Source organism: Strix aluco, chromosome 5 (genome assembly GCF_031877795.1).
Source record: "Strix aluco isolate bStrAlu1 chromosome 5, bStrAlu1.hap1, whole genome shotgun sequence".
Lineage (NCBI taxonomy): Eukaryota > Metazoa > Chordata > Aves > Strigiformes > Strigidae > Strix > Strix aluco.
Window position 1 is genome coordinate 75,709,799 of NC_133935.1, and position 26,913 is coordinate 75,736,711.

At 41.7% G+C, this 26,913-nt stretch overlaps 1 protein-coding gene across 3 annotated transcripts in view; it reads left to right on the top strand.

Annotated features, from left to right (window-relative positions):
* Positions 1 to 1,307: 1,307 nt before the first annotated feature.
* RSBN1L (round spermatid basic protein 1 like) overlaps positions 1,308 to 26,913 on the top strand; it is a 52,587-nt gene continuing 26,981 nt past the window's right edge. For 2 of the 3 annotated variants that reach the window (XM_074827897.1, XM_074827899.1), the window contains exons 1-2: positions 1,311 to 2,058; positions 15,719 to 15,832. In XM_074827897.1, the coding sequence (XP_074683998.1) occupies positions 1,425 to 2,058; positions 15,719 to 15,832 (748 nt within the window). In that variant the 5' untranslated portion in view covers positions 1,311 to 1,424. Of the gene's footprint in view, positions 2,059 to 15,718; positions 15,833 to 26,913 lie in introns of all 3 variants that reach the window. The other variant, XM_074827898.1, reaches the window with a different exon arrangement.

Genomic DNA, 26,913 nt, shown 5'->3' on the forward strand with positions numbered 1-26,913 from the left:
AGTGAAACTTGAACCTGAGGAAAAATCCTTTAAGCAGAGTTGGCTGGATACAGAAAATTTATTCTTCGCTGCTGTGAAGCCTGGTTTACAATTTGCGAAAAATGAAACAAAGGAGGAGGTAGCCAGAGTGCTAGGAGCAAGCTTACTCTGAGGCTGATCAGTTGTGGCTCAAATGAAAATGGTTTGTCAAGCAAAAAAATCTAGTCTCAAAACCTTGTCTACTAGTAGGCATCATATACAAAACTCCACAGAGCAACTTGATTTGGCAGCAGTCTGCAAGGTAAAGGTTAATGTGATAGCTACTCTGTTCTTTCTGCTGCAACAAGGAGACTTGCAGGTATGACTGACCCGAACAAGAGACCAGCAATGCAAACGCTCCAGGAAACAAGGGCTCACCTTCTGTTTATTTCTGTGACCACTTCCTGCTTGCACTAGGTCTCATGAGAATTTCAGTCTGCACCTGAACAGTGGCTGTGGCAGCTGCAGATGCCAAAGGCATGGCTGGGGGGGGCTCCTATTTGTGACAATAAACTACACTTTATAGGCCATGCTGCTTTTTGCTTTGGAGGAAGCAGCAGTGGTTGGGTGTCAGTCATCTTGCTGATGAGACCGATGTCCAACTACTCTGGCGGAACAGCACCTCACCTTTGTAGCATTTGCCTTCCTCCCCTCAGGCCCACCAGAGCTTCCCACCCTTAAGCTGACCTCCTCCGATGACTGGGAGAGTGTGGAGAGCTCGGGTTCAGTCAGAAACGCCGCTGATCCGAGTGCTGCTTAGGAGACTGGCTACATCGCCTCACGGGCTACCGCCAGTGCGGCCCCCTGAGAAAGGCGCTATTTCAAACCTCCCTCGTTTCTAAACAAAAGCTTTCCTCAGGAAACAGCCCGCGGGGCTGCAGGGATGCCCCCAGCCCTCCCCGCGGCGAGCAGTGCCAGGCGGCAGCGGGAAAGCCCCAAACCTGAAGAGTTAAAAGAAAACAGCTCCCGGCTCGCTAGCGCCTCCAGGACCCGCCGTAACGCGCCACAGCCGACCACCCGGATCCCGAAGAAGCGGCTCCCCGGGACGCGGCCCCTCAGGCCCGGCCCCACCCGCCACCGCTCAGGGCGGCTGCCTGCCCTGCTCCCGCTTGGTAGAGCGCGCCCGCCCCGCCCGCCGGGGCTCCCCAGGGAGCGGACCCAGTCGCGTATCGAGCCGAACCTCCCCATCTCCGCCCCCTCCCCTCCCCCCACTCTCCGACTGCGCACTCAGCCGAGCCCGCCACCCCCAATCCCCTAAGAGCCCGCCCCCCTCTCGCCCTGCGATTGGCAGATCCCGCTGTCTCTCCGGCGCCTCCCCTGCCCATTGGACGCGGTGGGGGCGCCCCCACCCCTGCCCGTTCTGTCGGTTGAGGCGAACCGAGAGTAAATAGAAGCAGGAGCCCAAAATGGCGGAGCCGCCGAGTCCTGTTCGTGGCGCGGCATCGCCCGAGCAGGAGCTGTTCGGCGCCAGGCCGGCCCCGGACGCGAAGGTTTCCCGTGGGTCCCAGCCAGCTGCCAAGAAGATGAAGGGAGCTGATGAGAGGAGCCTGAAGGGCACGAAGCGCGTCAACGGTGAAGGGGGCGGTGGTGGCGGCGGGAGCGGCAAGCAGTCGCTGCCGTTGCCAGCGGTCGTGCCGAGCTACAGCAGCCCCGCGGCGTGGGGCTTCCCCGCGCTCCCTTCTGGCCCCTCCGGGAGCGCGGGGGGCTTCGCCTTCCCGTCTCAACTGCCCCGGAAGCTGCTGTCGCCCGCCGTTTTGCTGCCGTCGTCCGCCTCCCCTTCCTCGTCCTACCAGCAGCACCAGCACCGCCACCACCGGCACCGCCTGGCTCTGGCCGTCGAGGCGGGAGGCTGCGGCAGCGGCGGGGCTGCCGGCGCCGGCGGCGGGAGCGCCAAGCCGAAGAGGCCCAAGGAGAAGCGGGACAAGGAGAGGAGGAAGCACGGGGCCCTGCCCGTGGTCGCGGCGGTGGGAGATGGCGGTGGGGGTCTGAGTGCAGCAGCCCGGGAGGAGAACGGGGAGGTGAAGCTGCTGTTGCCGAAAGGTGAGGGGCGGGCGCTGTGGCTGTGCGCGGCCCGCGGGGGATCGCTCGCTGCCCGCAGCCTGAGGGGCGGGAAGGGAGGGCTGGGAGGGCGGGTGGTGGAGGCTGGAGGAGGTCTGGACGGGGCAGCGAGCCTGGGCTGGGCAGGGTGGGTATGGTGCTGTAAGCGAAGGTGCCCGGAGCTGCTGTAGCTGCCGTGAGGGAGCAGGAAATGGTTGTGATGCTCGGGTCGAGCCGTTAGAATGGCTGCCTGCCCCCGCCCTGCCTCAGCACGCTGGCCCCGGGACAGTGCCGCTTCACGGGGGCCTTACCTGTCTGCCCCCTCCACCCTGCCCTCGGCAGAGCCGGCACAGCTGGGCTTGTGGGCTGCCTGCTAGACCCTGAAGGGAGACCGTTGGCGTTGTGTAAGTTTGTGGAGAAGGCAGTGGCGGCTTAGTCTGCCGTCAATCCTGTCAAAAAAGGGGGTGTGGAATTAGCGATGGCGTCAGCTAGAAGCTGCCAGAGGCCTTAGGTTTTCTTACCTATTAGGGAAATAAGGGTGCCTCGTAATTTACTAGAGATCTGCGAACAAAACTGAATTTCTGTCATTGTTGGGGGGGGTGTGTGTGTGGAATAGGGAAGACTATATGTTATAAAAACCCACCAATTTTAAAATTAAATCTGAATGGTCTCGTTTATTAGGCTATTATTTTTTTACAGGCTAAGTCATCGAGTACTCAAGAGTATGCAGTTAAAATTTAGATACTTAGACTTTTGAAATCTCAATTAGTTGTTGCTTTAGGTTTGCTTTATTTCCTGAAAATCCCAGGGCTAAAATCTTCCAGGAAATGCTCGAGGCCTTCAGGAGAAGGGGAGGAGTGCTGGGTTAGTTTATTAATGGGGCTGGACAAAAATGGCCATACCAGGTAAGACAAGATATTAGGCTAGATTCTTGCTTAGATTCTTTCTGACTGTGATCAACAGTAGACGCATAGGAAGTAAAAGACAATACATGAATATATGAAGACAAATACAAGAATATATGCTTTTATTTCCAGTGTATGTGTTCCCAGTCTCCGGTGACCTTAAACCAGATGTTGATGCTTTTGCATTTACATTGAAATATGAAGAACTTGAACCATTCAGTCCATTATCTAGTTTAAGCAAGTTTCATTTCTTTCAAAGGAATGATAAATTATAGCTGTTATGTAGGCATACGGTACCTTGATTGTGGTCTATACCTGTACTTATAGGATAAGCCAAGCTCGTAGAGAACCATTATTAATATCAATATGCCTTTTTGTGTATTGATTACATTGTCTGTCTGCCTTGCTGCATTTTCCACTAATTTCCACTAGTATCTTAGTGTCTGATTCACTTACCTTTGAGTATTTTTTTTTAATAATTACTTCTTTTTGGTCAGCACGTTGCATGTGTCGTATTGGTTTTGGGATCTTGATCGCTGGTGTATAAGTGAGCTTTAAGTATGTAATTTCAGTGCTTTCAAGTATTTGATTTTAGATTTTTTTTTTTTCTTGTTCCTGTCCAAAAGGTGACTTAGGAAAAGTCTTCAGAAATAATATTCAGTACACGTTTGTTGGTGAAGCCTTCTTGTCTTCAAGGATAGCCACTAAGAAACTCGCCCAGTATCTTTCTAGCAAAGCTATGGAAATAATAACCAGTTTCACTCAGATTGTCACAATGTCCTACCAGTGTTACACAATCATGTTAATAAATCTGAGAACAATATTACAATAACAGGATGAAATTTTTTTTGCACATGGTAAAAGAAATTATGACACTGTGATGGTGTCAACTGAATAATTGTTAATGGAACACTCCTGGAAGCAGTGATTTGTCTTTAAAGAGGAGATTCTGTACCTTGTATCTGGAAAGGATATTTTCTCGGAACTTAGATACTGACAGGCACAAGTACTTGACTTTTTAGTTGCTGTTTGCTCAGAACAGATCTTTTTACTGTTTTTGAAAACCTAGGTACAGGCAACAAATAACATTTTCCAAGGCAAATGATGCCTGTTTGGCATCTGAGTCTCCAGATTTCTGTTTAGAGGAAGTGGTTTCTATAACTAAAATTTTGTGGCGTAGTTTCCTATATAAATGAAAAACATTATAGTCATTAAACTGTGTATTTCTGCAGAGAAGGCTGTAAGAAAGTGAGGGATGCACTGAGTCGTCTGTTGACAGCAGCCAGCCTTTTAAAAGTGGTTTTGTATTTGACTAGATTACAGAACAGGTTTGTGCTGTTAATCCTGTGAATAATTTACTTTTCAGAGAGGGAAGAAGAAATGCAGTTATGGTGCAGCAAGAAAATGACTGCGGAAGGCATGTAGAATCCTAAGTACAGAGGAAAACTAAGAATGGTATATTAGGGTAGGAAGGTGCAATATGCAGGACTTGTGCATTAGGATTTGTGGGACTGTGGCGTAGACTAGAAGAAGATACTGTAGGGACTCGTTGCAGCAGGGAATGAGGGAATTTGAGATATTGACGTGAAAGAGAGGAAATAGAACACAAAAGCTGCATAAGGGAGTTAATTCTGATCTTGTTTTGGGGCAAAAGACATATGCAGGTGCTGTAGAAAAGGCAAGGGAGCTTAGAGGAAGGGTTAGGATAGAAGGAGTGTGAGAAATTTAGGCAGCCTACAGATACACATCAGGGTGAATTTAGAGGATTATGTATAATAAAAAAACCAGGCTTACACACACACGATGTATGGGGGAAAGAAGGAATAAAATATGCCCTTTTAGGTATAACGAGTTCATAGAAGCTGTCATATGTGCAGCTGGTAATACTTTCTAAAACTCAACCTAATGCAGTCAAGTGCAGTTTCCTTTTCCTCAAGTCTGCAGTTAGACAAGCTTTTTGCTTTTGGTGCTATGGAAAATGAGCAGCCACATGGAATTGACAGTATTGATTGTTTTTCTCTCAACAGCATTCAGAACTGATATGCATATCAGGGTTGAACCTCCAGAAGGAAAATGGTGCAGATGAGGAGACTAGAAGTGCTGAAGTCTCTAAAGGAGGCAAAATTACCAAAAATAAGCAGGTGGAATGGGTGAGATCTTCTTGATGGTTTTGAGGCTCTGAAGATGGAAAAACTCCATCCTCCTCTTCACAGCCAAAGTGGAGATGCATTGCATGTGGGTACATGGGGTGGAGCGGAATTCCCCGTTGAACTTTGTACTGATAAGGGTGCCAGTGTCTGTGAATTGGGAGGAGTCATGTTTCTAATCAGTGGGCTGTGTGCATAGTCTGCTACATATAGCAGTTAGGATGCTAGGAGAAAAGGCTTTACCCTGGTGAGAGGGAGGGAGGGCCTGCACAGACCATAGCACTGGAGAAAATGAGGAATGAAGCTAGGGGCATCATGGGAAAGAATGTCAAAATTTGTCTTCTGGGATTGCTGAGACTGTGGTGTGGACAAGATAATACAGGGAATCATGGTGTGCAGTGGTGTGGAGTAAATGAATGTGAGATCTGGACTTGGAAAACTGTCATTGTAGGATTTTGAGTAGTACCAATAGCATTTTTCTGTTTCTAGTTTAATTACTGTGATGATGGCAAGGGATATTGACACTGAGGAGGAAATCGTGAGAAGACCTTTTTCAGCTACAATTCAAAAAAGAGCTGATTATAGGAGCTGATCTTTGTCTTTTGCTTGCAATAGTGATTGCTAGGTAAGAGAGCCTAGTTTTGAAGTACCTTGCTTTACTAAGTGATAGGAAGATCTTAAGGTTGGTTATAGCCAAGATGGATGATATGTTTAAAGCTCTTTAAAATTTTTGTGTTTTCTTCCTTGAACAAGTCTGCATTTACAGCTCTCTCTGGTCTTCTAATTCATTGGAAAGACCTTTAACTTGCAGAGTCATAACCAGGCCTTACAGCTTGTGTTTCAATTAAATAAGTTGAGTGAACCCTTCTGAGATGATGATCCTGTATGCAGAGAACCTGGAAGAACGTTTTGCCATATACACGATTTATCCTGTAGCGAGCGTTAGGCTGTTTAAGCTTAAATTTCACTTGTCAAGTACATTCTGATAGAGGAATTAGAAGTTGTGTAACTATTTCTGTTGTTTTAAAACATGGTGTGAGTTTGACGGAAGTCATTGCTGTTCTAGTTTATGACTGTACTGATTCAGTTAGTCATTTAAGCGATACTCTGCTCTAGCAGTTCATACTTGAAATTGTTTTCTTAACAGTGCAAAGCTCAGCTCAGCCACTCCCCACTTTGTCAGATGATGCCTGCCCAAAGTTTTTTGCTTTGGTCCATAGACTTGCTGTAAAGTGCAATCCAGATGCATGAGACATCTTTTCTGTTTTTCTTGCTATTTCTGTGTACAATTTTGCTTTCCCTCTGCTTTTTGCTTCAATGATGTATTAGCTGATAAGATTACCTTAGTGTGCAAGCAATTAAAAAATGAGACTGGTATTTTCAACTTGCAGATGGGGGTTCCCAATATGAGCAAGAATGCTGAATGTGGTACTGTAGCTCTTGTTTTTACGTAAAGTGTTTTTCTTTTTTTTTTTTTTTTTTCCCCTTTCTTTCTCCTGATGTCTTTGAATGATAGATTAGACTTCAGGTGGGCATTTACCAGTGAGTAATCTGGTAACTTTGTTGCTTTGGGTTGCATGGTGCTTCTGAGTTTTAAGCTTTCAAGAAATTGTACTTTTCAGGCTTGTTAAATTCAGTTTGCATCTGCTGGGATGCTCATTTCATAGTCTGACTTGCTGAAGTAGGTTGGAGAAAGCTTTGGATCTTTTTCTTTTCCTCTTCTTTAGAGTTGGGACCATGCATCTTGCTAATTAGGTTGTCTTTTTTTTCTTCTGCTAAACATTTCCTTCATCTGTTTACTTCTATTTCCTTTGCTTGGTTTTTTTGTCCTGTGTGACTTGACTCACTTCTTCCTCCTCCCTGCCAAGCTCCTTAAATTCAGCAATCATTTTCATGCTTGTGAGACTTCTCAGTCACTCTCTAGAGAATTCTTTAATATATCTCTATTTAGATATCCCCCTGTAACTGCAATGTCTGGAAATTGGCGAGGATTTTAAGTGTGGTGTACAAGAGGAAGAGAGACTTCTCTAATTTCTTTGGATGTTCAAGATTTATAGGCAGTTTAGTTCTGGGAGCTGATAGTGACCTTAATGTAAGCATCCAATGTTGAGATGAATTTGGAGCAGTGTATCTTTCTCCTGAGGGACCCTGTCCCTTTTTGGTTTCTATGAAATAACCATGAAGCTTTGCCTCACAGAACAAAATCTTTCACTTTCTAAGCTGGAGAACAAACAAAGCCCCTTCTGTACCCCAGAATCTAGCTCTGTGTGTAATTCACACAGCAGAAAGTTATTCTGGTTGTAGAATAAATAATTTTTCTTAGTTGAAACAAGATCAGTAGGCTGAAACCTCAGATCTGAAACCTCTTGTAGAGGCCTTGTTTGCAGCTGTCATATTCTCCACTACCAATTTCTGATGCAACTCCCCAGTGCTTGAGCTTAAACTTGGCTCATTCAGTTCTGCATGTAGAAGGTCTCCTTTAGAAGTGCAGAGATTAGGGGAATTGTAAAGATTAGACTTAAATTTCTTGGAAGTGTTTTGATTCTGAAAGGCATCTGTCTTCCTTTCCATTCACTGGAGGGCTTGGGCAAATGTTCTCCCTTGTTAAGGGGATTTCTTTAGTTGTATCTTGGATTTTAAATGTTAATTACTGAAAGGGATGTCAGCCAAATACTCCTGGTTATTGGAATGAGAAAGCTATCATCATTTTTTTTGGTTGGGTCTCGGAAATACCGGGTTTTTTTCACATTCATTAAGTCAGGAAGCCTGCTTAATAAAAGTGCAGGTGTCAAAACCGTTACATTAGTGGTGTTAAACGTACTTCATGTATCTGCATAACCAGATAAACATGGCTTCTTGAGGTTTTATTTTTATGGGTATTTGTATAAAGGGATGAGAGCGCCAATGGAAGGAAGGGTGACTGATGTTCTTGTACTCCCCTCCTCCTCCCCCTTCCCTTCAGTGTTGGTGTTAACCATATTGATGGTGTCCGTTAGCAGTAGTTTGTAAATATTTTGCCTGATGTGCAGTGACAGCCCTTAAATCAAAGGGAGGAGAGAGAGGCAGAATACTTTGAACATAATCTATGACTGACTACTAATGTGGGTTACCATCTGGAAAACTGATGCAAAGCAGCTGCAGCTTTTGGCATCTGACAAGGCTGTAAAGCTTGCCTCTTTCAGTGCTGAAACGGACTTGCTCAAGCTCCTGCATCCGCTTCAAGGTGCGAATTTCACAATGTGACAGCGACCACGTTGCATATAATCTACTACAGAGTATTTCCCACTTGACTCGTTGTCTATGCACTCGATTTACCTTTTTGTCTTTAGAAAGCTTGCAATAGAGGCAAAGATCTGGTTAAATTTCTGAAATCTAAATGGTGTGGTGTATGAATTTGTGTTTCTTTACTTACTACTTAGAAAATCACTGCAGTCATTATGAGAAGTTATCTACCTAGTTAGGAAACAGAAAACTTATTTACAGCTAAAAGCTATAGTATGGCTGTTCAACTCATAAATACAGTACATACTTCATTTTTTTTATTTATGTACCTAACCCAACATCCAGAAAAAGTAGAATCTTTTGGATTTGAGGAGGAAGTATGCATTTTGCTCTGAATTACTTCAGTTAATCGTGTGGATTCACTGTAAAGTGAAAACATTTTAGGAAGGTGAGGTGGAACTCTTCTTCATAATGGAGTTCTTCCTGTCTGTATGTAGCACTTGAACATATTGCTGTTGTTACATTTCATTTATGGGTGTACTGTTTCTGTGACATGAAAAGCAAAGAACATGGACTTTGTGGTGACACTCATATTGTGAACTTGAATGAGACATCTTGAAATCTCTTCATTCCTTGGGTGTTGTATTTCCTCCAAACAGGGATACTTATTCCTGAAGATCTCTGTATTTTAAAAAGTACTACACATGGCATTGGCTTGTTTAGTAGAGTTGTACTGGGTTTGTGTGGCAAGAGTTTTGGTAGCAGGTGGGGCTACAGGGGTGGCTTTCATGAGAAGCTGCTGGAAGGTTACCCTATGTCTGACAGAGCCAATGTCAGCTGGCTCCAAGATGGACCCGCCACTGGCCAAGGCTGAGGCCATCAGTGATGGTCTTAGCACCTCTGTGATAACATTTTAAGAAGATGGGGGTGTGAGGGGAAGCTGCCCAGCAGCAACTACAGACAGAGAGGGAAGTGAGAACATATGAGAGAAACAACTCTGCAGACACTCAGGTCAGTGAAGCAGGAGGGGCAGGAGGTGCTCCAGGCACCAGAGCAGAGATTCCCCTGCAGCCCATGGTGAGGCAGCTGTGTCCTGCACCCATGGAGGTTAATGGTGGAGCAGATCTCCACCTGCAGCCCAGGGAGGACCCCATGCTGCAGCAGGTAGGTGACCAAAGGAGGCTGTGACCCTGTGGAAAACCCACACTGGAGCAGGCTCCTGGCAGCACCTGTGGCCCTGTGGAGAGAGGAGCCCATGCTGGAGCAGGTTTGCTGGCAGGACTTGTGACCCTGTGGGGGACCCACGCTGGAGCAGTCTGCTCCTGAAGGGCTGCACCCCATGCAAGGGACCCACACTGGAGAAGTTCATGAAGAGCTGCAGCCCGTGGGAAGGATTCACATTGGAGAAGTTCATGGAGGGCTGTCTGCTGCGGGAGGGACCCCATGCTGGAGCAGGGGAAGAGTGTGAGGAGTCCTCCCCCTGAGGAGGAAGGAGCGGCAGAAACAATGTGTGATGAACTGATGCAACCCCCATTTCCCATCCCTCTGCACTGCTGAGGGGGAGGAAGTAGAAAATTCAGGAGTAAAGTTAAGCTCGGGAAGAAGGGAGGCGTGGAGGTAAGGTGTTTTAAGATTTAGTTTTTATTTATCATTACTCCGATTTTGATTGGTAACAAATTAAATTTTTCCCCAAGTCTGGTTCTGCAGTGCTCGTGATGGTAATTGGTGAGTGATCTCTCACTGTCCGTGTCTTGACCCATGAGCTTTTCGTTCCATTTTCTGTCCCCTGTGCAGCTGAGGAGCGAGTGATAGAGCGGCTTTGGTGGGCACCTGGTGTCCAGCCAGGGTCAACCCACTACACGAGTGAAAAATAACTATAATAATAGAGACTTTTCTTCTTCAGGCATTAGAGCTTGAAAGCTAAGGAGCAAGCGTAACTCTTACTGGATCTTCCATAGCTGATTCCTACTGTGCTTGAAACTTTTTTTTTTTATTAAACCCTAGTAGGAGGTATTTACAAACTGTTTAGTCTGTGACCAGTTATTTCCTGAGCAGTGTATTTCTCTGTCAAAAGTGTGTTTTGATAGGGGAAAAACTTCATGAAAAGATACATGGTTCTTCTATCTTCACCCTGGGCTACAAATGACGTCAAACTTTTTTGGTTTTAGTGTATTCAGAGGTATGTAAAGGAATAGGAAATCTGTGTGTGTGTTCAGGAAGAGCACGTAGTACAATCAGCAATGATGTGAGAAGACTCTAAGGGTTGCTATGCTACAATAATGTTTGTGTGTATGAAAAGTTTGTATGTAATAATTACTGTGTTCTAATCATAATTGCCCCTAATGTAGTTGTTAAAAAAACCCAAACAAAACAGTGGAATACATGGACTAATGTGGAGATACCTGAATATATAATTTGCTCTTTGGAGCTAGTCCCTGTAATTCATCAAATGAAGAATAAGACAATGCTCTGAGGACCACTGACTTCTTTGGGTGTTGAATGCCATGAGGAAGCTATTGCAGCAGTAGTAAGCATGGGGCTAAGGAGAAGTAGCTACCAGCTGTCTCAAGACAATACAGTGAGTAGAGAGATGTCAGTCATCCAGCTGTGTTCTGGCTGACTCGAGAGCTAGTGCATTGCTTAGGGTTTTGCATGATTTCAAGGATTTTGGTGTGAGTGATATGCTGATAAAACAGGAAGTGTTAATTTAAATCTGTAGTAGAGGAACCAGTATTTTTCTGGAGAGACCTGTTTCATTGCATTTTTCTGTTGGTATCTTATATTACTATTAAGTGTTCTTTTCTGTCACTTCAGATGTGACTCATGGTATCATGAATGACTTTTTCTCCCACTGGAGGAACTGGGATACAACCTCTTAAGATTTGGTGTTTTTTCCCTTTTCAAAGTACATAACAGGACTTTGTGTCTGTTTCAATCCAATAATAATAATAAAAAAATCTACAAAAGGAACCCAAACAATCAGATGAAATGTTAGACAAATCTTCATACTTAGTACCTGACTAATCTTTGGCTATACCTTACCAGAACAACTTTGTTAAGAGGGAGAGAGCAAATAGCTCAACTTAAATAAAACTGAAGCTTATATTGCTGGAATGATGTTTTTTAATATCTACTAAAATGGAAAGATAGTTGTTGAAATGTAAATATGCTTAGGTGGCTTCACATAATATTTTAAAATGTTGAGGAATTTTGAAAGGTTTGCTATAAACGTTTTTGTGATTTCCTTCAGAACAACATATGCTGTGCATTTCCTTTTTTAAATTAATCTTCTATTTAGACTAGGACTTCTTTTAAACCCTGCCCCCCCCCCCCCGCCCCAAAAAACCAAACCCAGACCACCAAAACCCCCCACCAAACACACACATGCACACCAAAACAATATACCCACAGAAAAAGTTCCAATAATGGACCACTACTATTTGGTAAGTTGTTCCTGTGACTAACTTGTGCCTTTCTTTACCAAAGAAAAAAAAAGGAACTGTAATATGATCATTTATGGACAAGGGATGTCAGACTTCAGCTTCTAGTCACTGGTACATCTATATATGTTGGTTTTTTGGAATGAAGACCTTTTAATTAAAACTTGTCTTCCCTCTGAGTCAAATTGCCCTTCGCTTTACTTTGAACTCAAATTATCTTGTCATTAACATATGGAACTTAAATTTGTTAATTGGTTTTCTGAAGCTTCAGTTTTTCATCATTGATGAAAATTAATGTATTAATGAAAATTAAAAGTATTACAATGGCAATTGCAGTGCTGTGACATATGGAGGTAATAGCTGTTGGTACTTGATGTTCTCTTGTCCTGATCACTGACCATTTGGGTTATATTATTTCCCTGGAGTCTCATGTCATCCTGTTCCCTCAGCAGGTCAAGAAGACAGCTCAAGCCTTTTTTTTTTTTTTCTCCTTTGTTTTTTAAAATTTGTTAGGAGTAGTATTAGGGAAAGCTAATTGCAGAATATTTTGTGGACATGGAAAGATTTGTATAAACACCTCTATACCTTTTACTACTCCAAGATGCTGTTGCCCTGCAGATGCAGTAGAGACCTAAGGTCCTGGATCAGTAGTAGCTGCTACTGGTAAACCTCAAAAAAACTGTATGAGAGTGTTCCACGTTTTCTTAACTTGTTCAACAGAAGCAGTTTGTCTTTTCCCTTGCCAGCCTCACTTACTGGTTGTTTATTCTATGACATGTAGACTGTAAATTGCTTAATGTTGGAGGTGTTTGTTTTAAAGCAGTATTTTTGTGAAGAACGTTCATGTTTCTTGGTTGAGAATGTGAGATTAGGACTGAAATTACAGATGGCTGGAGGTGATTGGCTCTGAATATTAGAGAAGACGCTCAGATAGTGGTCTGTGGAATTTTGGTAAGTCCCAAAGAGCTCTAGCCTGTATTGAGCTGTATCAACTTTATTGGGCAGCATCATATGGTGGCAGCAGTTAGTATGGAGACTAATTGCACTAGTATAGAGAATTGCACTTGTCCTTCCTTGTTAGATATCTGTGCCATAGGCAATTTTAATCATGTTTATTGACTACAGCGACTATTGGATCCTTCTAAATTTACTGACTTTGCAGAGCCAGCATAGCGAAGTTGCAATTGATTTTGTGGTAAGCTCAATCTTAAAATAATTAGGTTAATTTTTATCTCTGCATCCCATTGAAAGCTGTGAAATGGAATATTTATCACTGAGGAGAATAATGTCCAGAATTTTGAGAATTGTGTGTGAGTTCTGCCAGCCAGACCCAAAAATATTTTTACTCATAAAGTGAAGACATTTGAACTGAGAATTAAGACTAAGTGTTAATCCATGGGATGACTCTCATTTCAACATCGAGTTTTTTTATTACATTATGTTTTGTCTTTATTTCAATATTTATTTACACTTTTTTAAGGAGAACTCTTATCATCTATTGCTTATCTATTCTCTGGGCTTGGAGGGAGGAAACATTTGTACATTTACAATGGTATTCTCAGCTGTTCTTTACTTGCCTCAGGCTGTACACTGGTTTTGTTATGGTACTATGATTTCTAAAGGGGAAATAGTTAAGTTTTAATTTATTTCTAAACCTTCCTCAGCTGGATTTACATTGTATTTGCAGTTTGTTGAGGTATGATTTGTTTGCGGCTGTTGCCGGAGGAGGTCATGAGATATTTCCATGGTTTCTTTTGTCTGGAACTTTTCACCATTGACTCTGCTAATTGCTTTCTAGATGTGAAAATAAACTCTTTAAAAGGTTTCACCTTGTTCTCTGTCCTTACTTATGTGTTGCTTCTGATAAAACTGGAAGATTCATTGGCCTGTGATGCTATTCATGAGTCTGCAATAAAGGATTCTTTCAGTCTTTCTCTTGTGCTCTTTCAACAAGGCTCAGCATTTGTATACGCTCTTCAATCTTTGATTCGTAAGTGATAGTGGAAGTCAAGTGTGCCTCTTAACAGTATGCAAATGCTGAGATAAAATCTAGGTCTTCCTATGATAATTATAATCCTGGCTGAGCTGAACATTCAGTGCAGGTTACAAATCAAGCCTGGTGTTACTGCCTAGTTGCTGAGTCTGCTTTCAGTGTTACTTAAATTCCTGTTGTATAATTTATTTCCTACTTCATACTCAAGTTGCAGGGGATTTACAATTTGGGGATTTCTTTTGGGGCAGAAGCAGGCTGGAGAGGAAGATTTAGGTCTACTTAACCTATTCCTAGAAAGTACAGGTTTGTATTGCTTAGGGACACTTACTTGGATTCCATGGTCTGCTATATAGATGAATCTACTTTGTCATACCTTCTCATTGAACCGTTAGAAGGCTGTCCTTGGATGTGATTGTTGCTTAGAACTAAGACTTCCAGACAGTTTTAAGCACAGATACCTTATTCCTTATTATTTTTGTGCCAGCATAATTTCTGTTCTCTCCCCACTGTTTATCTTGATCTGTGGTTAGACAACAGATATACCTCAATTGCCATCTCCTTTGATTTTTATTTTCTTTCTTAGGCTCTTCCCAAAATACATTCTTTGTCCTAACAACTGTTAGGGTTCAAGTTCTCTAGCCTTACTACAAGACTCCTAAAAGCAAGGATGTGAATGCTGTGGAGTCATTGATACAGTATTCATTTCTGTGGGTTACTGTCAACCCTTTTGTTGAACTATTAACAAGCTTCGTAAATAGTTTGGTTATGGGACACGCTGTATTGCCTTCTAGAATTGAAGATTTCCTTTGATTTCGTTCCGAGGAATATTTCTGATTTGTTAGTAGTGAAGATACCTGCTGCTTCTATTTTATGTGAATGCTTGTGGAAAAGTAATTGGATTTCTCTTTACTTCCCCATGGGGTTTATAATGCAAGTACCATAAATAAAACATTAGGGTTGTCTCTCAGCTGTATTATTGAGAAGGCATTCTGAAGCCTAACATCATGTAGAAGCTTGAAATCAGATTTCCTCTTTCCCTGTGGAGGTTGAAAAGCCCAGTAAGCTCTTGGAACAGGTACTCTGATTCAGGCCAAGAAACTAGGCTTGAAGTGCTGGCTGCAGTGCATCTAAGCCTAGTAAAATCTGACTTCTCTGATGCTTGGCCTCAGAAGTAAATCTGAATTTGGCTTGAAAAGATTACTCCTTGAAATGATAGATTCCTCTGGGTCTAGTATTTTTCATGTACAAAGCATGCCTAAAAGCTCTGCTTTTGTATAACAAAAATTTAAAAACCTGGAGTGACTTGACAAAGTCAGTGAATAATGACTGCTCAGGTAAGCTGTTGCTGATTGTAGGTAAGCAAGGGGAGCACCAGTGCATTTTATGTGCTGTGCAAATACAGCACACTTCATGTGTTTCTATTAATTACATCTTACTGCTATTAATGCTTTAGTGTAGCTGTTGGATTTAACGTAAAAGATTTTGCAGCTGACAAATTAAGTCTTCATTCCAAGCTACTTGCAAAAGCCTTTAAGTTTAGACTATGTGAAGATAGTTATGTGAGGTTTCTAGTGTATATAGGCACCCAGGAAAATACAGACTGTACTCTTCCCCCCCCCCCCCCCCCCCCCCTTAGCTAATGCATGTAATTTGAATTTCAAGAAGAGCTGACTACAGATGGAAAATAAGAGCAGAGGGTAGTAGAAGTAAGCAAAAATTGTGAACTGTATACAGTTAACGTGCTGAATTGTTGCATACGTTTCTAACAGAAACAAAACTTGACTGAGTTAAGCTTATGCTGGATTATGCAACAGATAGATATTAGCTTTGCATGTACTGGGATTTCCTTGTAACTCCTCCTTCTATCTTAATAAAGCTTATATAAGAGTAACATGAAATGTGCATGAGACAATTAGTTTTCTGTTCCTACTTAATTATAAAATATTTGCATTTCAGCTCAAATCAAAGACAAAATTAAAGAAAGGGAAAAGAAGCAAAAAGAGAAGAAGAAGCACAAAATAGTGAATGAAATCAAGAAAGAAAATGGAGAGGTCAAGTTATTGCAGAAAGGTAGGTTCAAATTATGTAGTGGTATTTCACTCTAGTGCTTTAAAGTTTTAGTAATTGGATTGGATACAGAGCTCTAATACTGTGTTTTGCATTTAACTTAAATGCTGTTTTCCTTGATTAGTAACTATCACCACAATGTTGCTTATCCAATAGCAGTAAAGACCAGTAGTTCAAGGAATAGTATTGGTGATGCCTCTGCAGTTCCTGAAGAAAGCTACCATTTTATATATCGTGGAGAAGAAAAATGAATCCATGTCACTTTATATCTAACATTAAATGCACAAAATTGAATAACCAAGGAGTGATAATTTGGCAACTTTTGTCAAATACTAAAGAATTATGTGCAACAGGCAATCTTAACTTTCATAGAATCATAGAATGGTTTGGGTTGAAAGGGACCTTAAAGATCACCTAGTTCCACCCCCCCTGCCATGGGCAGGGACACCTTCCACTAGAGCAGGTTGCTCAAAGCCCCGTCCAACCTGTCCTTGAACACTTCCAGGGAGGGGGCAGCCACAGCTTCTCTGGGCAACCTGTGCCAGTGTCTTACCACCCTCACAGTGAATAATTTCTTCCTAATATCTAATCTGAATCTACTCTCTTTCAGTTTTAAAACTGTTATCATTCATCCTATCACTACACTCCCTGATAAAGAGTCCCTCCCCATCTTTCCTGTAGCCCCCTTTAAGTACTGGAAGGCCACTCTAAGGTGTCCTCAGAGCCTTCTCCAGGCTGAACAACCCCAACTCTCTCAGCCTGTCCTCATAAGGGAGGTGCTGCAGCCCCCTGATTCTCCTCTGGACCCGCTTTAGCAGGTCTGTGTCCTTCTTATGTTGGGGGCCCCAGAGATGGACACAGGACTGTAGGTGGGGTCTCATGCGAGTGGAGTAGAGAGGAACCTTTCTTACTGTGAGGGTGGCTGAGTACTGGCACAGCTGGTCTACAGTGGTTGTAAAACCTGACTGGACACAGACCTGGGCAGCCTGCTCTAGGTGACTGTTTTTGAGCAGGGGAATTGGACTAAATGAGATCAAGACATCGCTTCCAATCTCAGTGCTTCTCAGTCTGGCTACATGTTTACACTCTGTCATCAGGTATTTGTACATACTGATAAAATTCTTCTTCCCCCCCTGTTTTATGTTCTCTGTGCTGAACAATTCACTGTTCTCACCTTCTTGTGTGAGCGATGCTCTGCTCCCTAAATCCTTTCTGGGGCCCTTTGCTAGACTTGCTCCAGTATGCCTGTGTCTGTCTTGGACTGGCAAGCCCGGAACTGGCCATGACACTCCAGATGTTTCTCACCAGTGATGAGCAGAGGGGAAGAATCATCTCCCTCAACCTGCTGGCAGGGCTCTTCCTAATCCTGACCAGGAGGCTGCTGGCCTGCTTTCTCACAGAGGCACACTGATGGCTTATGGTCAGCCTGTCCTCCAGCAGGACCCCCCAGTCCTTCTCTGTTGGGCTGCTGTCCAGCTAGTTGGTCCTCAGCCTGTGCTGGTGCACGGGCTTATTCCTCCCAGGTGCAGGGTTTTGCACATCCCTGTGTTAACTTCAGGAGTCCCCTGGGTTGGCCTATTTCTACAGACTCTCAAGGTTCCCCTCACTGGGTGCGTCTACCACTCCTTCCAGTTTTGTATCAGCTGCAAACGTGCTGAGGGTGTGCTCTGTCCCCTCATCCCAGTCGTTAATGCAGTTGTTGAACTGTACTGGCACAAGGTATCAATGTCCAGGTTACTCCACCAGTGACTGTCCTGCAGCTGGACTTCCTGCTCCTGATCACAAGCCTTTGAGCGTGGCAGTTTAGCCAGTTCCTGATCTACCTCTCTCTTCAGTTACCTAGGTCATGCTGCATTTCTATGAGGGTGTTGCTTATTTAAGTAGACCATTTTATTTTTTTTATCTGTTGTTTTCAGACTGCTTTTGAAGTTAGGAACAAATTCCTGATACATTTTTCTGCTGTCTTGTCTGCTGTAGGGTTTCATTTACAAACAAGAAACTGAAACCCCCAAACCAAAACATTATTCAGAATGTTCATACAAGATCATAGGCATGGAACGCTGTAATTACTACATCACATACTACACTCTAAGCACAGCTCCCAGTAACTGCATTAGCAACTATGACAACTTAAAACCTGTGTTGATCAGATCTCAAGTTATTAGCTTAGACCATGAGGAATGTGTAAGCTGCTGACTTCCTGTGAAAAGAACAGATGTGGCTTGTCTTTGCTGAGCATGAAAGGAAGTCAGTGGTTGAGATACTGGGCAACGCTTAACTGCCTCAACAGTGAGGTTCTTCAGGTTTTGTTGACATACAAGCCTTTGTTTTTACTGTGTGTCCTATTTCGTTTGTCATTCAGCAGATGAGGTGGAAGCTGCAAAGACAGCAAGTCTTGTTACACAGATCTAATAAATGATACCTAATGGGGATATTTGGTCTCAAATGGTGCCTTATTTTCAAGTTAAAATAAAAAAAAGCATATGCGCAGGGGCTGTGTTAGAACATCTCTGCTGTTCTGGGCTAGTTGAGTAGTAGGATAGTTTTTTCTCCCAGACAACAGTGCTACAGGTGTGTTAGGTGCCTTATCCCTATTTCATAGATCTGATATATTATCAGTCAAGTATCATGTTTTAGGTTTTCTTTAAGATGTTGGTGGCAGGTGTTTTGAAAAGTTATACTTGGCTTGCCAGGATCCTGCAAAATTGACTCCTCTTTCAGGGAAAGAAGGGAGTGTGCCAGGAGAGCGGTTATTTAGAGCAGACATCCTTTCTACTGGGTTAGTATCCTGTTAAGAGCAGCAGCTCTGGATGTCTTGTGTGGGCCTCCAAAATCTGACTGGATGTGCTTGTGTGTGCTGTGAAGTTTGTATAACATTTCCTGATTCCTTCTGCTGATCTGGCTTGACATCCTGGAAGCTGAGGGCAAGAGAGCAAAGGTAAAAGTGCTTTAAGATGCAACTTGTATGTATCAGTGGTCAGTGCCTCTGTGACCTTCTCAAATGTTGTTAAGTCTCTATCTAAGGATATCTTCTTCCTGTGGAATAAAAGTTAAGCTCCAAGCCCCTTTATTCCGAGCTCAGAATTCACGATGTGGGCTTAGGAACAAAGGCTTGGAACTAGTCTACTTTCCTTTTCTTTGGGGTTTTGGTTTTGTGGTTGTTTCTATTGTGTGTGTTAAGAACCTACAGTGCTGGTCTCTAAAGACAGCTTATTTCCTTCTCCTAGGCATTAGATTTATATCTTGTTTTGAAATGTTACTCTGACCATCTGCTGAATGTTTTGTTTTATGTTGAGAGTATTGTTAATGTTCTGGTTTTCGTCTTTTTTGTTTTTTTCTTCTGTTTGTGACTTAGTTTCATTGAGCGGGTGGAGGTAATAGCCTACTGATTTCAGCCAGTTAAACGAGCTGTCCAAGATAAAAGGTGGCTAGGTGTGGAAGAGGAGGTCAGTACTGAGAGACTGATACCTTTTGAGGGAGAGTTGGTGCATAAGCGTGATTTAGGTGCTTTGAGCTGAATTATTAGGAAGCTTAGGGATGTAAGCGGTTCATCTGCCTAAATTTGGGTTGCCATTCTGTTGAAAGCGATGATAAAACTTGCCCACGGTGGAGAAGGACAGCTTTTAAAAAGGGTATTTTTGCAGTTCCTGAGGCTTCTAAGAGAAATGTGCTTGACTCTTCCAGAGACCCTGATGGTTTTTCTTATGCATCTAGAATGAAAAGGGTTTTTGTCATCCTTTTGCATTTGCAGATGTATTCTCTGTAGAATAAGGTTATATAATTGCCCCTTTTTCTTTCAATCTGTTATGTGGAAAGAAGAGCTCAGTTTTTGGGAAAAAAGCATCTTGGCACATGCATATTGTTAAAAATTCAGAAAATATAAGTGATTAAAACTTCTTTTTAAAAAAATCTGCATAACGAAAAAGCTACCTTTTAGAAATTGGAAGTTTTATACAAAAAAACCCCAAACATACCAATCTGACATGGCTGAGGGTTACTGGAGGTCCTGCAAAAAGAAAAAGACTTAATAGACTTATTTGTAAACAGTCCCATTTGTGTTTTCCCTTAAAAAAATGTCAGTCCTATTTTTCTCATTATTTATATCAGAGCACAGCAATTTCTAAAAATGCGGTAGGAGAAATTCTTAGTGTGTGTTTTTGCAAGATTAAATGCCTTGGTTTATGGAATGCCCAAATGCAGGGAAGAAGGGAGAATGAACATCTTTATTGTGCTGGTATGAACATCTGTAAGTACAAACTGTTTTCTAAAACTTTTTTTAATTCTTCTGGGAGAAATTACATTTATTTAATTGTACATTCTTACAAACCTTTTAAATTTCTTTATAGATGGTTTTGCACAGAAGTAATTATGAAATTGGTATATTTAAGATGAGACCTACCTCTGAGTAATACTGCATGCTTTTTCCATCCACTATATTTTTTTCTTTTTGTGTCTTTAGGGAAAATGTTGAAGGATTTGTATGTAATGCGCTTTAGTTGATGGGACACTGAGGGGATGGGAAAGACTGAGGTGAGAGTGCAGGGCACACGACCCACCACACTGATTGGCCTGTAATACTGATTTTGCCTCGCAGTCCTTATGCACCAAGCCATCATCTTTTACCAATAAAATATATGAGTATAGGGTGAAACACAGATGTAAAATACAGGCAGGATATGTGTGATGAGGTTACTGAAAGCAGAGCTCTTTGAAGTTCCTCAAACGTTTTTCAGAAAGAATGCATTAAATCATTTGCTTACCTTTTGTGTAGCCGGTGGACCACTTTTTCAGTCCTCTTGGTTCCTTCCCATCCATTTACATGACTGATTCATTTCTACCCCTAAAGTTGCTGCTGCCTGCATTGCTCCTTCTGTTCAGTTAGTGCATTCAGTTGGCTGCACAAATCTTTGAGAACCTAGAAGGAACCAACTGTGCTGGACTTGAGCAGTCACTACTGTTGTCCAGACAGGGTGAGACGCTGTCAGCGCTTGCTGCTTTGGGATGGAGTGGGTGGCAGTTGGAGGGAGGGCTGTGCTGTAATAGCTTTGAAGTGTGTCTTGCTGGAGATGGGAGTCTGGAGCTTGAAGCAAAGACTTCTGGTACATCAACAAAAAGAGAAGGTCAAGTCTTTCTACCACTGCCTGCAAAATCTATACAGGTTAAAAGGTTTCCATATGGGGTTTTTTGTTTGTTTTTCAGTTGGAAGAGGTCTGAAACACTGATCTGAAGGCTGTGGGTACAGATTATGGTAGGCTGTGTGTAGCACATGCACATGTATTATTTTGAACTTCTTTTATGGTGAATACTATGGAAATAATTGTAGTTTGTTAATTATTTAAAGACAAGGAATTGAAAGATAATACTTCAGTGAGAATTGCAATGCTGTCACATTTATGGGAGCTCTTCCTTTGAGAACAGTGTTTCTATGTGAATTGCTAGGCTGGGTGCACACAAAATATTTTTCTTTTGCCCTGTGATTGCATTGTATGTGTGAATTGGGTTTCAGTTCTAATTTTGATGCCACAGATTAATTAAAACACAATGATGATCAGTTCAGAAAAGAGGTCTGCTCTGTGTGGATTACTCTACCATCTTTAAAGTTCTTCCATAGCAGGGTGAAAAATACTGGTGTGTTTGCTGCCTTTGCTGCTTGAAGTGGAAGGGTTCATTGAATTAAGATGATTAAATCAGCCCTTTTACACCCCATAGTGTATTTTAAGATCCAGACATGTGGAACTGCACAAACATTGTATCCTGCATGATTTCTTTTACAGATTCTTGTTCTCATATACAGACCTGTAATTCTGAACAGAAATCTTCTGTTACACGTTCCTTTTCCACCAAGTTGCTATCCTTGCTTTCAGTCTACGTAGGATTTCTGTTACAGTTTTTAGTTTGGATGCTGGCTTATTTGGAGAGTAGAGATTTAGAAGTATGGAAGGAGTAATGGGTTGCTGCAAGGTACATAAAATAGTTAATCTGTAGTTTTACGTGTATATGTATTTAATGTGGTAACTTGGGTGCCTAGACTCGAGACTGTTTGCAGACTTTGTATTTTCAGACTGTTTGTTGTAGAAGAATTAACTGAAAATATTTTAGGGCTTTATATTTTTTATTTACTGCTTCATAAATCTCTGCTTATTTTACAACCCCCAATTGAAGCTTTCTTAGTAAGTGCAGTTCTTGGAAAGGGTATAGGAGGAAGTATGTTAGGACCTTCCTGTGTGGCTCTGATGGGTAAGAGACAGATATTTAATGATCTAAACATGGTAGAAGTCAACGTATACCTTTGTAGCAACCTTTATCACATCCTGTGTCAGTATGCCTATAAGCATCACTTTCTGATAATCTTGAATAGCTGTTCTCAAGGTGGTTGTGACTATTCAACTTCCAGAAGGGCCGAGACAATATAAAATAGGATTATTTATTGTATTGTAGGCTTGACTCTTCTGATGTTTAATAGTCAACCTTTCAAGCCTATAAATAGAACAAGGTAGCTGTCAGTTCTCAATTGTACTCCTGCTGTTTGGTTTGTTCTGGGCTGTGTACTGAGACACCTCAAAGTTAGTTTATTTTCAGCACATGATCTATTAGCTTTTCAAACTGTCAGCAGTTGATCATGCTCGTTCCCCTTATTTGCAGAGTGACTGTGCATGTTGTGTCTGTTCAGAATTCCATGTGCATGTTTTAACTCTATTAGGAAGTCAGTTCTAATCCTTTTGAACTATTTTGTAATATGTTTTTCATTAACTCATCAAATTATTATATAAAACAATATTTATTAAAAATGTATAAAAATAAATTTATAATACATTATATGTTAAAGTATAAAATTCTGTCAGTTAACTATCTGGCTGGTACAAATTTGAGGGTTTTTTAGGATCTGAAAGGTGTTGTGGCTTTTTTTTGCTTGCTACTGTAAGTGGCAATGGCCTCTAAGAACACTTGTATTCTCTACTGGCATATTTTATTTATTTACTGGTTGGTGAATGGTGCCTTGGCTGCTCCTGTTCTGAGCTGTTTTTGAGTTGTTTGTGATTATGAACTTTAAACTCATTGGAAGATCCAAGGGGATCCTTCTGTGGTTTGAACTGGGATTTCTGTGTTGACTATTTAAAGACTCAGCCTGAAGAGCTGTAGCAGAGCTGAGTCATCATAAATTTCTAATATGTCAGTAGCTTTAGTCTGAATTGCAGTAAGAATGCTAGAAAATGCTTGAGTCATGTGTCTGGCCATGTGGGACTATGGGCAGAGAGCAAAGATCATTAATTGGAGGTTACTTCTTACCTATGCCCTTACTGAGAGTCGTAGGCAGAATGTCTCCTAGCACTACAGTAGGAGATAGTTGGTACAGGACCAAGCCAAAGACTTAAATAACGTTTTGGAGCTGATGACAGGAATAGCCAGGCTGATCTCTCACTGCAGAACAAGTAGTATACCTGCAGCTGGTTGGTACTGCTGTGACTGTTTGTGTGCCATAAAATGAGCAGTAAGGTGCTGTGTTCCAGTCCTTCAGTTGAAATATCTAGGAAGTGCAGTCCCTGTTCAGGCTCCTCTGCATTGGTCTTTCCTCTGTGCTCCTGCCCCCCACCATGTGCTCCTCAGATCTGTTAAGTTTTGGTGACTGAATTCTCCTAAAGTGAGGAAGTGAAAATTGACTTTAATTACTGGCTGCAGTTAAAAACTAGTAGTTATTAGAGGCTGTCAGCTAGTAAGCTGTGGGAAAAGAACAATTGACTGTTATTCATTTTATTTATTTTTTTTTTCAACTTACGAAGTTCCCCTCCTAATCATTTTGGGGGCTATGACCTCAAGGTAGAGAAAGACTGCTCTAGTTGAAACAACTGAATGAAATAAAAGCTGCTTACGTAAAATTTCAGATCAAATGGTCTCATGGACAAAACACAAGGCAAAATAGACTTCAGGTAATTTCTGAGTTTTCTTCTTATAAAAAGCTCCCGCTTGGAAGGAGTGTGTAGTTACCAGAGAACAGGCTGTCTAGCATCAATTTAAATTATAATTATGTATCATATAGTAATAATAGATCATTGGCTTATTTGCATAACATTCAAACAATTCTGACTCTCAATCCTTAGTAATAGGTCCAGTGCCGTGAGTGACAGGAATATTATGGCACGCACAACAAGAAATAAATTTACTGAGTTACCTTGAAAGATCTGCCTGTCATATAGATGTATGCATTGGCAGAAGTATTTGTGGTACGTAAGGCCAGACTTGCCTAGAAGATGAATAAAAGTTGTTTAGAGGTAGTTCTGTTGTTGCTGGGTATGTGTATGCGTGAACAGAATGAATACAGATTTCCATTCTTCTGTCTTTAAAAATACAGGGCGAGTTTTATAACTATCCTAGTGCAGATACTGCTAGCCAAATAAGAGCAAAAGCAAAATGAAAATTTTGTTGTTCTTTGGTCTTTTACACTCTAGTATGTGAGCTCAGTCTGCTTTTTAACATCAGACCAAGGGGAAGGTTCCTGTAAAGGTCTAAGGGTGCTGAGGATTTTTCTTCCCACCCCCTGCCCCTGTTATTCCTCATTCTTGGAGTCCCAAATCTCTGACTCACCTTAACTAAAAGACTTGTTTAATACAAGTGAAAATTCCTACTTCTCTCTCATGTTTCCGAATCATGCAGTGGAAAGAGTTTTTTGTTTTGTTTACAGGTGTTTCAGTAGCTGTGCTTGTCTAAATGCATCTCGGAACACAGAGACAGAAGTTGCCATACACTTCGAAATGGCTACTGTCTTGGCTGAAATTAGATTGCAGCAGTTGTAGGTATATATGTGCACATCTTTATGGTGGTTGCTGGTGAAGACTCTCAAACACCTGTCTTGAAGGTTTTGGGTTGTGAGTGTGTGCCTCAAGTTTGCTCACATCAAGCATTGCACTGCTGCTGCCAAATCTTGCTTAAAACAAAGCTAGTTTGAATATGTCAGTCTTACAGTGTTTGGATCTTTATTTAGCCTTTTGGATTGCTTGCTTATATTTTCACCAAATTCTGTATGTCTGCTGTGAGGCAACTTGGTTACTACCCTAGGGAGATGTTGAAGGCAGCTGTTCTTTTTTGGTGTTCTTAGCCAAGTGTCAAAGCAGCATTATTGATTTTGGAAAAAAGCAGCACATTTTGCTTTAAAGTATTTTGATATACGCAGCAGAGGAGTGACTGCATGAGTGTGTTTCTGCACCTCTCTACAACTAATGCAAAAGAAGAATAAGTTGAAAGTACTTTACTGGGCGCTGCTGATATCAATCCCAGTATTTCAGCAAATGAAATTCCTTCTGCTGTTGAAGTCTGCAACTTCTGAGCAGCTTTAAACACCTACTTCAGAGTAGAACTTTGAAATTTAGCAGAGCAGGAGCCCTAGGCTAGAGATGTGCTGCCTCCTCATTCTGTGAAATTCTATTCAAGCTTTGCTGAGAAGTAATACTTACAGAAATCAGTTTTCCATTTTGTGTTTGTATTCCTCAGGAAAACTTTGGCTCTATGCTAAAATAATTGAAAAATAGTCTGAAGTTGAGCATATGCTTTTGTCAAAGCAGTGTTGGGAACAAGCACTGTGCAGCCACCACCCACACTCTCACTGTAATAAAGGTCAGAGGGAAGAAATTGTAGGCTGATCCATATTACAGTTAAATATACTACTAGCATGTTACCTTTAAAGTTATACAATTTACCTTTTTAATGTTAAATTTAAAAGTTCAAGTTTTTGCGTTAGGAAATTTTCTACTAAGGTTTGCTAGGAACTTGGTTGTATCTCATATATGTGTTACAGTAGTGTTGTGTGTGGTGGCAGGATTTCTTTTAACCCTTAAAAATCCAGCCTTGTTCAGTGCTCGAGGTGGATAGATGAAGGTGTGGCGGGCAGTGTAGCTAAGCAGATCAAGCGGTTTGCTGCCACTGATGAGGGGTAGGTTCTGCTGCTACTCATTGCCTGCTGTCTGTCGTCTCCATGCTCTAGTTCCTGTCTGACAATGCCATGAACTAATTCTGTTCACTACTCTAGCAGCAAAGTGAGTAGTTTTCTGCGGAGCCATTAAGATAAGTCAATTTACTGTGTAATCAAATGATCATCGGTCAGTACCAGAAATGGTGCAGGACTGTGTTAGGAGCAGTCGTGGAGGAGAGTGGGGAGTTGGACTCTACCCATCTGTGGCAGTGAGCTCTTAGATTGCTCAGCTGTATCATATATCCACATTTGAAGGCCAAACAAATAATTATGAATTAAACTTTTTTACAGTCTTTCAGTATTCAATTTAATATTAGAATATAAATATAATTTTCTCTGCCAAATATGGTGTCTGAAGTATCTGACAATGTGTAAATGAAGTAGAGTTCTTGACAGAATTTGTTGTGTGTATCTGGTAACATAAGCTTGTGTGAATTTGAAGAAGGCTCAAAACAACTAATCAGTTCTTGAAGTCATGTTATCTTTGAATTTCTGCTTGACATGCTTTTAAAGACCTAAGTTTTACTCTTGTTGGTATGTAATTTTTTTTTTTTAAATCTTCAGTAATATTTTGAAAAAATCCCATTTGGAATCCCCTTTCTCTTCTGACTTCTGTGTTTTAAGGCTTTTTTCATCTCCAGTGGCATCAGTAGCTCAGACCATTAAAGAAGGGATTCATATTTTGTCTCCCAAGGATAGAGACTGCACATTTCGTGTTCTCTGTCTCTTCCCTGTTGCAAGTTCAGGGGTCTGTGGTACTGGCCGTCATAGATCTTCTGATGTTTTTGTTATACAGCCTTTTGTTCCTTTAGTGATTGTTGCTCTCTTGTTCTTTTTGGTATCCTTTTTGGTATATAGTGATCCAGAGAGCTGTGCTCAGAGATGAGAGGCTGCTAGCAAATATTTATTTGGTTCCAAATTGTGCACACTGTCTTTGCAACTTCTCATGGTTTGGGAGTGTACTGATGGCATAAGCCTTATAGTCTGTGATCAAAAAGTAAACCCAGTCTATATTATTAAAATATTTGTATTTAAAGCTGAACAGAAAATTTCTTTTCAAGCTGGAGGCAGGACTGTGTTGGATACCAGAAAAAGAACTATTTTTATCCTGTGGTTAAGAGCT